The sequence below is a fragment of the Prunus mume genome, linkage group LG2, assembly GCF_029339155.1.
Source record: "Prunus mume cultivar Tortuosa linkage group LG2, ASM2933915v1, whole genome shotgun sequence".
In the NCBI taxonomy this organism is placed as follows: Eukaryota; Viridiplantae; Streptophyta; class Magnoliopsida; order Rosales; family Rosaceae; genus Prunus; species Prunus mume.
Window position 1 is genome coordinate 11,053,924 of NC_142699.1, and position 13,790 is coordinate 11,067,713.

Consider the following 13,790-nt stretch of genomic DNA (forward strand, 5'->3'; position numbering starts at 1 on the left):
CGAAGTATGAATAGAAAGTAGTGAGAGAGGGGGAGAGGGAATAATCAATAATCTTTGGTGGGGACAGAAGAGATGAATAGCCGTAGTGGCATCCAGCTCATCTTTTTTTCTAAAATTCTAATCATCTATAACCTTCCAGATCAGACCAGTCTCGTGGTCCTCCTGGATTCTCCTGGGGCTCACATCTTGCGTGAGATTTTTTAAGGCACCTTTCTTTCTATGTTAAAGATAAATAAAAAAACTGAAAGATAGACGGTGGAAAAATGAGGTAGGATTATAATTAGTTGGATGCAAGAAAACAATATTTTGTTTGAAGAAACTCTAGTAAGTACACTTGTTAATGAAATTTTGGATTTACACATTTTGTGAGCTTTTGAATTCAAGAGTGTAGAATAATACCAACGGTTTAGTCTAATTAAAAAGGATATTAATTTATAAAACAGTGATATTATGTTCAAATTCTCATGATATTTTCGTAGTGTGCATGCGTGAGATATTCTCTCCCTTTTATAGTTTAGACAATTTGTTTTCTTCAACAGCAAAGAAAGGTGAGTTCGATCGGCAAAGAAAAAATAATAAGAAATTAAAAGAATAAATTTTATTTGAGGTGCGCATGTGGAAGTCTGAATGGATTAAGGTGGTTTTTACAGCGTGAATCTCATTGACATAATAATTAAGCTGCAATGTACGATTAGCAAGTACCAGCCAAAATGAGGCTATGGACCTATAAAAACTTGGCACGATAAAGAAGAGGACATGGGTAGGCCATATGTGAGTACATAATTTCAATCATTTCGAAGGGACACACGAAAGATTCGCTCTCTCCAAAATAGCATACGACCTTCATTTCCTTTCAGTAGTATATATGACTAGTGTCAAACTTTGTTCATACAATGGGCGCAGTATTCTCACCTTATTTCTTTTAGTATGAATTGTATTTCAAGTTTTATAAAAACATAAAATTAGATTGTCATTCTTAAATAAAATGCCTCTTTTTAATGTTAAAATCATATTTTAATTTTGGTCTTTTTTGTTGTTGTTAAATTTCTGAGAGACGGGTCATTGGTCCAATACTAGCAACACCGATATTGTTTTTAACTTAACCACCTATAAAGCCTAGATGTGTGGGATTTTATCATAAAAGAACTCGGTGATATTAGTAGGGCACCATTCATTATATATTTTATTTTATTTAGTCAAGTTTAGATGTGAGACTTATATTATTCAACATGCCCCTTCATGTGGGCCACACGTGGAGCCAAGTCCACATCGAGTCAAGCATTTAAGTCCAACACGTGAACACCAAGTATTGGGTAAGGGGTATGAGTAAACATTCAAGCCTAACATGTGAACACCACACATTAGGTAAAGGTAAAGGCCCAATTCAAGGCCAATCAATCAATCCACTCTAATATCATGTTAAATTTCAAAGAGACGGGCCATTGACCAACTACTAAAAAACCGATATTATCCCCAATTTAACTATCTATAAAGCCCAATAGGTGTGAGGTTTTATCACAAAAGGTATCGGTGATATTAGTAGTGGAAACCATTCATTATTTCCAATGTGAGACTTATATTCTTCAACACTTTTGTTAATTATTAGTACATAATATATTCAAGAATTAATGTATATTTGTTCAGGTTCATTGTATGCACCTATGTCTATAATATAGATCTAAATCTAAATCTAATTTGACACTTCATCAGTTTAGTAAAGGAAGAGCATGTTATTGAGGGATCAAAATTCAAATGTTCCTTCGGAAAATGAATAAGATGACTTATTTATTAACGTTATTTGCACTCTAAAATAAGTTTATCAATACACTTCTTTAAGCAAGCACACGTGACGAGTGCATTAGGCTTTGTTGAAAAGTGCTAAATCCAATTGTTAGCAACCAATATCAACCTTATAATAGATTACAATACCAATTATGTAAACAAAAGAAGAACTCTCACATAAAGAATTAGGGGTAGGCATCAATTCGTCGATCTGAATCGTAATTAGTCAATTTGATTTAGTTTTGATGAAGAAAAAATCAAATGGTTTCAAAATCAAACTGAACCGTAAATAGTTTGGTTTGGTTTAGTTTTGAACTTTTGTAATCAACTTAAACCGAATTAGACCATCTATATATATATATATATATATTATTTTAAACGTGTAATCCTCCCATTGGATCAAAACTAGATATGGAAGTTGAATTCGTAGTTTTATGTTATATTGAATTTAGGATGGTTTGATACGGTAGAAAATAATAAAAATATGTAGTAAGTTATGATTTTTATTTTTATTTTGTAATTGGCCTAATAATGTTTAAAAATTGCAAAAGAAAAAAGGAATTGGGCTTAAGTCCCAACCGTCTTAAATTAGTTTAGTTTGGTTTCCTCCGTGGACTTTGTCAAAACTGAACCAAATCAAACGTGTTATTGTAAGTAGGATGTGGATAATGACATAACATTAACTAATGGGCTCATTTGGGAGTGATTCTGGATTGATCAAAGAATCACCTCTCCATATAATCATTTAAGTAGTTTTAAGTAATTTTATGGAGAATCATATGAAAGACGTTTCTCCTCCAAAATCGCTTAAAATCACTTCAAGTGATTATGTGCTTCTCCCCATAAGTAATTTTGATAGAATGAACCAGCCATAAATAACTAGAAAAACTTGTATGAAATGGGGAATCATAGTCTGCCATGTAGAAAAATTATTATACGTGGTATACAGTAATTGGACAGAAGATAACAAAATAGTATTATTCTTATTTCGTGTAAGTGTTTTTCCTAAATAACCCATGATGAGTATCTTAATCCAGAATGTGTTTCCCACGTTTTTGGGTTCAAACCCTGACCACGTGCACGTGTAAGTAGGGCTGCTGTAGCTTGATTATGTATTTATCTGAACACAAGTTCGATCGTACGTACTGTCGCCTTCTCCGACAGGACTCGAATATATGCACCTCAATGCACGGAAACATTATGTCCAAATCAAAACGACGTCGACTGAGAGTTGGTCTCTGTCACTTTCAAGTCTTCACATGCTCAACAATTGATTTTGAAATACCAGCCAGCCAGCAACCTTGGCTTGCTCCAAAGTCTTTTGCCTGGTCTTTTTAGGGAAATGTTTGGCAAAAACCTTCAACGTGGCTATAATGCATGGGAGGATGTATACTGATGGTAAAACATGTACACGTGTCAGCTCCTCCATAACCCTGCCTTTTTCAGAGGTTGGTAGGTGTTTGATGCTGATTGGTAGTTCGTGGGAGAAGATCTTGGTGGAGATACTAGTAGGGTTCTCAAAATAATATGGGGCAGGTGTCTGCTTCTTCTGGCATGAACAAAATCCAACATGCAATATTGCAGCAAAATCTTCAAAGGCATTGCTTAGAGGCACGATGAATGCGAACCACCCACCTAGCATTGCATTTTAGGCAGTGGGAAGCAATGCTACTTATGTGATGCGTTGAAGAAATAGGAAAGAAAACAAGTTTTAAGCATTAATTAGAAACTAAATTAAGCTGTTTCTACTTTTCCTTTTGTGGTCTACTTCTCATGCCACTTATTGCATATATTCTAAGCACAAGTTTGGTGATGAAAATAGTGGTGCCAATATAATCAAAACTTGATTTGTATGGGTGCTTTAATCAGGTAATATTGAACACTGTAGCTAGAGAGTACACCTTACTTGGCCTTAACTTGAAAGGGTATAATGCGTTTTCGATTTCATGTAGTGCATTAGATATGGCTGAGATTTCAAAAAATCCAAAATGTTATATCGTACTTATAGCTATCTTTTGGATAAGATTATCTTGCCAGACATATATCATGTTATCAAATCATGAATGTGAATTGTATAAATAAACACTTTCTAACAAGAATCAAGATATATATAAGACTCAAATCCGACAACAACAATCTCACAAGATAATATTAGTTGATGAAAAAGGTGAATGTGTGGAGGACGTGCTAGGTTGATGGATTAGCTACCACACTCATTACCATGCACATGTGTGGCTAGGAAATGACTTTTTGAAGAGTTATCCTCATGGCTCCTAAGACTGACTTCTGTGTGGGGAACAAAGATTGTGTTTTTAACAATCACCCACTACCCTAGCTAGCTTATTCACCATGTACTAGATGGTGGCGCTAGAAGGATGTTCATGCACACACACACTATATATGAGTATGCTTTTTCGTCCACAAAAAAAAAAAGCTTGAGTATGCTTTTTATTCAAATTACTCAGCCGTAAAAAGGACTTTCAATTTTCCTGCATAAATAATATCGAGCGTGATCTGAGAGCAGCATAATTACGACATTGTTATCTATTGTAGGAGATCTAGTCGAATCCAGGTAAGGCTGAAGAAAGATATACTCAGACAGAAATTCATAGGAGGCATTATGGTGTGTGCCTTGAGCAAAAGTTGGGGCCATAGATATCAGATAAGGACTATAGATTTGCTCTATGCATTGCATGCAAAACGATGAAGATTTTGAGATCTTCTTCATCCAACATCATCATAAATATATTTTCCCTGTCACTCGGTCGCTTCTTGGGTTGCATTGCATCTATTTATGTATCTGCATCCATGCATACCTGCAGCAGACACAGAGAGAGAGAGAGAGAGAGAGATAGCCGCCCCAAAAATTCACACCTCTAGCTAGCTAGCCTATGTAGGCATGCATGCACTCTATTGTATATATGAATATTACACCATGTACCTGAACTGTGGGTGATTATTATTTAATTGAACTCGAATATAATAATGTTGCAGCCCACAAGGAACATCCAGACTTTTTCTTGACCTTTTTTTGAAAAGAATCATGGAATGCGTGGACTATACTATACAATGGAATTATGTCGTATTTTCATGAACGAAATTCAGTTGCAAACCACTTGTACAAGAAGAAAAGTATTTTGTTTACCTGAAATAAAAAAAGAAAGAAAGAAAGAAATATATATATATATATATTGTGGTAACGACTAACTAAATCTGCAGCTTTTGCATCTTTTTTGGTTTGACCTTTAGCTCTATATGTTATATACGTACGTATCTTTCCCATTATGCTTATCTACATCATCTTCTATCCAACACAAGTCGGCAACCCTATCTTCTTCAATCTCTTCGAAAATCATAATGCAACAAACAGATTAATAGCAACAAATAAAGTTTCTGATTCTTCGTACCATCTGCAGCAACTTATGTGTATATATGCGTGTACGTGTTTGTTATGTTTATACGTTACAAAATGACTGATGAATGATGGTTTAAATTAATAAAATAAATAAAGTTATGATTGATTACCCACAGATAAATCTTCTCCATTTGTGAAACACCTTTTTGGCAAGAATTGAAAACTGCATCATTGTACAATTATTGATAATGAAGAAAAAGATAGAAATAAAAAAAAAGATAGAAAAGAAAGTAGGATCATTGGATGCTTTAATTTTGCTAACACACGGGAGATGCTATCTGTTGAGCAACCATCAATCAATCGGCGGTCGAGTAGATAAAAGATATTCTATGTAGCCAGCTGTGTTCATGTTTCCAGGTAGTCCAATTCTTTTTTTTCTTTTCTTTTTTTCTTTTTGGCCATGTAAATGAATTTGTGGTACAGAGCACAAATTCATAGCTCCTCAACCAATTATAAGACGATCCCAGTGGGACCCAAATCAAAGTCTCAACATGCCACGTCACAATTCCAGCTGGCGAATCTCCAGAAGTGCTTGAATTATTGGTTAATTTTTGAGGTATTTAGGAATCTACAGTCTCTATGGGGCTTTGGTTGGACTGTGACAACTCTTTACTCCCTCCACTATTATTCTTGTTCTTGGTAAAATTGATGGATCAAATCAAATACTTGAATTTTGCACAGTCAAAGTGGGCTCAACAACATCACCAAATTTCTTCCATGATCTTTTCGATCTCTGTGGGTCATCACAATATCAAAGTGTGCTACAACCAGACAGGCCAATGTCGGTTCAAATATCCAGATTTCTCAGACCCCAAGTGCCTCATAATTCCTAATCATTAGGTTCATGTGGTTTTCCTTCAAATTAATTTTCAAGCATATTCTTGAAAGTTTTGCTAACAATAATTCACCATAGAAAAGAACCCCTTCTTAACCTTTCATTTTCTCCTTTGCGGCCATTCTCTACTTTTGGTTGTTATCTCAATTTCGTCTTCACTGTGTTTGGTCTGTCATGCCCGTTTTATTGCCCCCTCTCTCTCTCTCTCTCTCTCTCTCTCTCTTCTCATGTCACCTATTAGAAGAGGAGATAGATAAAGAGAGGGGCGGCAGTGAAACAGGGCACGGTAAGTATTTCTCGTCATCCATGAGATCACCACCATTGTCTGCTTCATTGGATTCTTTTTTTTGGATCCGTGTTGGTTTTTTCACCACACAACGAGTTCCATGCACATTTCTGTGATATTGCTAAGCAAGCATGAACTAAAATGAAGAAAGTTTCTGTCGACTTTACAGACCCATTACAAAAATACACCAATGCCTGGCAAGAATCACAGGTATGTAATGTAATAGCTGCTGATCCATACATGGGTCGTGGCAAACAAAAATGGACAAAAGACAATAGCTTTTTCCAATCTTATAGAACAAATGCATAAATGGTTAGATCATTGTTCACACAAGAAAAGCTAGCTTATAAGATAGTTTTACCACTGCAACATAATTTTACTATTTCGAGATGCTGCTAAAATGTTAAACTTCATCCCATTGAGTACAGCGTATGGAAATTTGGGATATAAGAGAAGAAATCCTCTGCGCCATGTGGCTTCAGCAGTGAGACATGATCAATGAGACTCTGGGCAGCGTATGGAACAAAAACTACCCAGGGGGGAATGGGGAACCGTTAATCTGAATTCGGTTGTATTGCGGACTGCACTCCACAGAAGCTCATTCAACACCTTGTTTTAATGAGTAAAAATGATCAACTATCATGCCCTTTGTCCATATGTATGTTCATGAATTGGAACTCCTGGTCCGTATATCAAACGGCATCGCTCATTAAATGAACCAACAAGCTTAGAGACCACCTCCTTAAAGAACACAGATGCCACCTGAGACAAAAATCATTGCAACATCAAAATGCTCGATCAGCAGTTCATCATGATTTTAAATTCCAATCCCCAAATTTCAGACCATGCAGGCTTCAGATAATTAATATGTGGTCCATCTTATGGCTGAGAAGTGATTGAATAATTGCCACAGAACACAGTTAAAGATTGAAAAAAGGATCTCACCTGTCGGTAAATTGGCGATTGGAACTTGAAATCCACCAAGAAATAAAGGTTGCAAGATCCAGGAACAGGTCCCGGATTGAATTCCCAGATGTTTATCAGATGATCGAAAAGGGAACTATTTGACACAGTGGTCTAGAATAAAACAAGAAAAAAAGATTGTCATAAATAGGAATCAGAAAACAAAACCAAAAACAATAATAACAATGTAAAGAAACAAATTCATGGTAATAAATCAGTAAGAACCATTTTCAAAAAAATGTATAGTTAGAAAAATAACATCAATAAATGATACAAGATACTAGTGAAAATCAAAATTAGGCCACCCAATGACTCACAAAAGAGACAGTACCGAAGTTTTTCTTTAACACCACCACCACCAGCAACCTATTATTGTTCATATTTATCAAGGTTTAACCGAAAGTAAAAAGTAACTTTTAGGAAGCACAATATCCATTTACATGCCACGTTAGTGCTCAACTTAAAAACTTCAAGTGTGCACCTTCAGTAGGTACATGGTCTTCATTCTCTAAAACCCAACACTGCCAAATGCACAATGTCTCCAAGCCTCTAAGTGTTTTAGCAATATAAAACCCAACCCAAACTCCTTAAACTAATCCAAAGAAAATCCTCACACTCCCCATTAAAACCTAATGTCTACCACGCATGGGCGACGCCAAACACTTGGTGTCACATACGGTCACACTTGTAAGACTCGGGTATTTTAATTTCAAAGTTATACAGATCAGAAAAGATCACTTGTGAGCCATTGCAATACAATAGATTATCTGTCAGCAAGTAGAAAAGTGAGCAAACCAATGCTGAAGAAAACTTATAGAAAGAATCATATGAAACTTGAAGGAAAATGATTGCCTTTATACGCTTTGCTCTCTCTAATTCGACATGGGAAACGTAACTTTCGACCAGAAATTTAAAACCAATCTCCAGCTCAGCATCAAATGATCCATCCGGAAAGGTTTTGATTATGTCGGACCGCTCACACCAGGGGACAAAACCATGATACAAGTCTACAGCAGCAACCACATCGAACAATTGCTCTGGAGAATACCTAGAATCCGATGGTGCATCAGGCCATGCCTCTCCCATATAGTAATCAAAACGGGAAAAAGAGCAAAATAATGCAAAAATGAAACAGGGCATTCAAGACCCAATTTTTCTTTCCTGGTGAGCAATTAGCTTATGAAGTAAGCCAATGTAAAAAATTGTAATATTCCAAAGCATATCAGGAACTCCATTGCCATTGGATTGCAACAACGAATTCTAAATACAAGAAAAAGCATATGAAGTAGCTGAAATTGGGAATGATCAGAACGCAAGAAAAGAGTGAAGTTGAATCTAAATTACCCCAAGACGCGCTTCTCCTCATAAACTCTGGATAAAACACCGCCTTCTTCGCCGTCGCCGCAGCCGAGAAATTGCCTCCGTGACCTATAATTATAATCCAGTCGGGAATCTCCAGTCCACTTGTGGATCGACGATGGGGTTTCTATGCCCGCAATGCTACTAAAGCATCGAACCGGGTCGTATTTCCGGCCGGACCGGATCAGATGCCTCGGGCCGATTCTACGGGACAGTAAGGACCCCACCGCCTTCGAGGTCGTGCTGGACCAGAATGGCGGCATTGTGACTTTTAACGATTGGGAAACCCTAATTGAAAGCCCCAAACTTTTGGAAAGCTTGAGACGAAGGAAGCTGAGGAATTTTTTGAAAATCGAAATCCAAGGGGCTAGGGATTTACGTGAGAAAAGGAAGGCGGCGAATTGACTTACCGCGAAAGTCTCAGACGGCAAGGGATTAGACTCGGGAACTGGAACAAAATCGAATGATACGCATGCGTTTTCGGCTTTTCGTCAGGGTTCGTTTTTTATTTTTGGGTTAATTGATCTTGTGAATTTATTTTATGTTTCATAGAGCATCTCCTAAGAAATATGCAAATGAAATCTAGGTGGTATATTTACCTTCTGAAAAAGGTTGATTACTTCAAGCAACTAGCCAATGCAATTATAAAAATTATTATTATAATATTTATTATTCTATTTTATAGAAAATAGGTGAAAGAGTGGAGATAATATTTTATCATAAAAAATAAGTGGGGTTCAATATACCTCTTTATTTTGAAGTAGGCAACATTGCTTTATTGGGGAGACGGGGTATATTTTGCATACCTATTTACTGTCAAATTCAGAGAGACGGTACTAACAACACCGATCTTGTTAACTTAACCACCTACAAAGCCTAGTAGGTGTAGGGTTTTATCACAAAAAGCCTCGGTATTATAAATAGTAGAACCATTCATTATATTTTGTATTTTATTTAGTCAAGTTTAGATGTGGGACTCATATTCTTCAACACGCCATCACAAGTGGAGCCAAGTCACATCGAAGTCAATCATTCAAGCCCAACACGTGAGCACCACGTATTGAGTAGAGGCTCAATTCAGGTCAATCAACCCACTCGATACCATGTCAAATTCGAGAGACGGCCAGTGACCCACTACTAACAATACCGATATTGTCCCCAACTTAACCACCTACAAAGCCCAATAAATGTGGGGTTTTATCACAAAAGGTTTCGGTATTATTAGTAGTAGAACCATTCATTATATTTTTTATTTTTTTTAGTCAAGTTTCCGATGTGGGACTCATATTCTTCAACATTTACCAATTTCTTTGAAACATGAAAATGCATATGTGGCAAGGCAGATATGGTTTGCCTACTCTTTTTGCCTCATTCTTTGGAAATCAAAAAAACTTTTTGTAACATAAATACAGTGTTTTGCTATTCCTAATAATGCAATGATATGTGAAAAAGTTATTCCACATGTCGTTGTATTACTTGGAAAATAGCAAAAAGTGATATACCAATTGCATGAAAGTCTCTCTCTCTTGAAAATGCTCGACATCAAAATATTGAAATATCCATCCATGACCTTGGTCCCAAAAAAGAAAAATTACGTGACCCTAGATATCAAAGAAGTTGCCGTGATCAATTGGGAGGGTTTTGGTCGAGTGTTTGACTGGAGGAAAACGTGCATGTATTGGTGGTGTATACACTCTTCTTTCTCCAAATATTAGCACACATGATTAGGCGATAATGTTAACCACATGTCACACGTAAGTTTTGCACCTAATGAAAATAACTTACTTATCATGAAAGAGATTGTTATTGTTGATACATTTTTATTATTTTAGGTTTATTCATACTATTGCTGCTTCTGATGCATTATCGAAACTCTTTTTCACATTCGACATCTCACATACCTCGTGATTCAAAATTTTTCTCGTCCTTAATTTGTAATCTTTTGTCACTCTAGAATTACACAAACCATCATTCATATTCCATTCTCCATACACGTTCTTACCACATTTGTCCACTTCCCACATGTTGTCCGTCACAATTGCATCAGTTAAACTGTTAAAACCTCATATCAATCTTGGATGTCACCCCAACATCAATTACATGAACAATAATTTCTTGAACAGATGAATTCTGTTATCCCCCACACAATGTACATGTGTTTGTGACCCATTTGCAAAATCAATACAACTGTACACATTCATCATGGCTTAGTACAAAATTCATTGCAGTGCAGAAAGTCCCGATCTGCAGTAGAATCAGCATGTCTAAACTGTGGGTTTCTGCCTCGCCAAAGAAAAGAAAAAAATGAGACACTACATTCCACCAGTACAGCAGTGCTAGAGCTTAGCAATGGTACTAACAATAATGACTAAAATGGGAGAACAAAATCTGTACAGGCATAATAACAGCACGTTCTGCCGCCCAGTTCCTACTCTTGTCGCACTGATGCCACTCGTACTAATGTTCAAAACATATGAATAAATGCCTTGATTAATCTTTCTCTATCTCTATCCCTCTCTGACATACATGTGCAGGTATGCCTCTACACAACAACACTTTAAAACTTGGTCCCTAGTGTCAATATGCAGTCTCCATCCATTATTCATAGGTTAGAACGTAATCATACAATGCATCCATTGTCTCTTACAGGGTCTCCTTTCATCTAGCTCTAGAAATATTATTCTTAGTTACATCTTCAGGTATCAGCAGGCTTGCGCAGTGGAACAACCTAAAAGTGCAGATAAGAGAGAACAAAATTAAGACTCCAGTGCCACATGATGGAGAACAACCTAAACTTGGTCTTAGGCACGCATAATGCATTGTACATTACCTGATCGTTATTTGCAACATCGAGTATAAGAGCTTTCATCCTCTTAGCATCACATGAAACAAGAGTTTTTTCTTCTTTGATATCTTCATCAACAAAGTTCTGGTCTGACACTTCTGCAAGCATAAAAGTAGGATTTATGAATTTTTGGCAGCTAGAAGATATATTTAGAAGTCTTATTTCAGACAATTTTAGAGTGCAAGTACAAATTATGATCTATTTAGCCTCAACAGAATAGAATATATTCTTGTTTTGCAACACTGAGAATAAATCTCACGTACAAAAATGCATAAAAGAAATCCAACCACATAACAGGCTTCCATATTCTCAACCATTGATTGACATAACAGTAAAAACTATGTCTGTGCCATCCACATCCAACATCTTCATCTGTCATTTTGTTTATAAGGTTACATCTTATCCTTTCAAATTCCAAATTTCCATAAATTACTCTAGATGACAGAATGGAGTTGAAGGGTAGGATAAAAGAAACAATACTGGATGAATGAGGCAGGATATTTCACTAATCAATTTAAGCATTTGAAACTCCATTCAATCAAAATCCATGTCAGGTGAAAGTATTTGTTTCTTCTGTGTAGTAAAGATTGTGTCAACAGAGAGCATATAACGCAAGACAAGCACGCTAAAACACATAATCAATAGCGGGAGAGGAAAAAATCATTGCGAGACACAGTTAGGCAAAATCTTTCAGCAAACACACCAAAATATAGCTGAGAGCACCTGTGTTGCCTCCAACCATATCCTGATGGCACAACTGAGAGTGAGATGCACGAAAATGCTTTGAACAAGTAGCTGGTGCACAGGGCATTTCCTTCTTCCCAATTGAATCAACTTCCTCACTTACAGATGCAACTGCTTCTTGGACAATGGGAGATTCAACTCCTTTGGTCTTGCAAGAAGATCTGAAGTGCAGCACCCACGGATTTGCCAGAAGATCACCACAAGATCCATCTGCTTCAGCTCTTACAAAATTGATTTTCTGCCAGCAGCCACCTCGAAGTACCTTAAACTGCAACAAACAATTAAGTTCCAATTAATTCACAGATTTATATAATACAATCGAATAGCCATGACGAGAAATAGATCAGACTCAAACCTGGCCAGAAGGGGCACGAGAATTGAACTGGGGTTGCCTTGATGATTTGGGATGCAATAAACTCCCCTTTTGTGAGTGCCAACCACGCGAATCCATGGAACTATACAACTGGTTAACAAATGATGCTTCCATAGATTTAAGGTACATACTGTGTTTCTCATCCGTCCATTCTGTAGACATAGTTTCTGTTGCGGCCGGAGTACCCTGATAGAGTTATGTACTATGATCAGAAATCTTTAAATCAGACTACACACAAATACACACATACACACATACACATACATGTACATATGCATGTCTTTGCAGAAAACATCTCCCCTTCCTTTGTTGCCAGTAAAAAAGAGGTTAAAAGTTGTCACTAGAGAAAAAAAATAATAATTTAGACAACACCATCCTCTCAGATTTTGAAACACAAACCATTTCATACACACAATATTACTTCCATAATAGTGCAAAGGGAAGCATTGTCATTCCTATATTTCAATTATTCCTTACCAAATGAGCAACGGTATAACAAATATCAGACATTATTTTCATGAAAAGAAAGAAGATAAAAACCCATAATTTCAAATTAATAAAAGACGACTTTTCCATTTTGATCGTTACAAAAAAGCTTGTCAATAAGCCAACCCCATCCCTTCCAATTTCCATTAGATCCCAACCCAAATATGAAAATAAATCACACAAAGTAAGCGTCAATTGGGTTTTTTTGGGAAGGGACAAGGAGAAACCATGTTCCAATTTTCAAAAGAAAGAAAAGAGAAACGAACCAAAAGATCAAAGTACGGATTTTTCTGCAAATATAGAGCAGAAAAGTACCAGGTCTGATGGAGGGTCCTCGTCCGGCGCAGCAAACTGGCTTGGCCTCTCAAGGGTTAACTGAGAAATCTGCAACTCTCTCGCCCTGAAATTATCCATAAATTACAACGAAAACCCAGCTCTCGAAACTCTATGGTTTTTCAAAGGTCTAGAATTCAGGTGATCTAAGAAGAAGAAGATGGTTGGAATTGAAACGAAAGGGAATGAAGGCTTTGGAAGCGGTGATGGGAACAAAAGAACGGTACAGTTGTCACGCCTTTTACACGTGTCATGGGGCCATGGCGCTGCCACGTCACTCCCAGGTTTGATGGGCGCTGTGGCGATGCCAAGATATTTATTGGAGCCTCCAAAATATCTCCTGCCTTTTGCCTTCGGCTTTGGGTTACG

General features: G+C 36.8%; 2 protein-coding genes across 4 annotated transcripts; both read right to left on the reverse strand.

Annotated features, from left to right (window-relative positions):
- Positions 1–6,579: 6,579 nt before the first annotated feature.
- LOC103320336 (Polyketide cyclase / dehydrase and lipid transport protein) lies at positions 6,580–9,233 on the reverse strand. The gene is made up of 4 exons (XM_008222005.3): positions 8,626–9,233; positions 8,134–8,329; positions 7,264–7,395; positions 6,580–7,080 (listed from the first exon to the last, which is right to left on the reverse strand). Exons 1-4 carry the CDS (start codon positions 8,901–8,903, stop codon positions 6,958–6,960), a joined length of 729 nt encoding a protein of 242 aa, XP_008220227.1. The 5' UTR covers positions 8,904–9,233; the 3' UTR covers positions 6,580–6,957.
- Positions 9,234–10,668: 1,435 nt separating this feature from the next.
- COR27 (cold regulated protein 27) lies at positions 10,669–13,614 on the reverse strand. Of its 3 annotated transcripts, none has more exons than XM_008222006.2 (5): positions 13,404–13,611; positions 12,585–12,788; positions 12,209–12,497; positions 11,471–11,583; positions 10,669–11,368 (listed from the first exon to the last, which is right to left on the reverse strand). In XM_008222006.2, the coding sequence occupies exons 1-5, from the start codon at positions 13,500–13,502 to the stop codon at positions 11,336–11,338; spliced, it is 738 nt and encodes a 245-aa protein (XP_008220228.1). In that variant the 5' UTR covers positions 13,503–13,611; the 3' UTR covers positions 10,669–11,335. The 3 variants fall into 3 exon arrangements, with proteins under 3 accessions (XP_008220228.1, XP_088903065.1, XP_008220229.1); XM_089046939.1 differs by having other exon boundaries at positions 10,737–11,306; positions 13,404–13,614; XM_008222007.3 differs by having other exon boundaries at positions 11,213–11,368; positions 12,189–12,497; positions 13,404–13,613.
- Between the last annotated feature and the right edge of the window lie 176 nt (positions 13,615–13,790).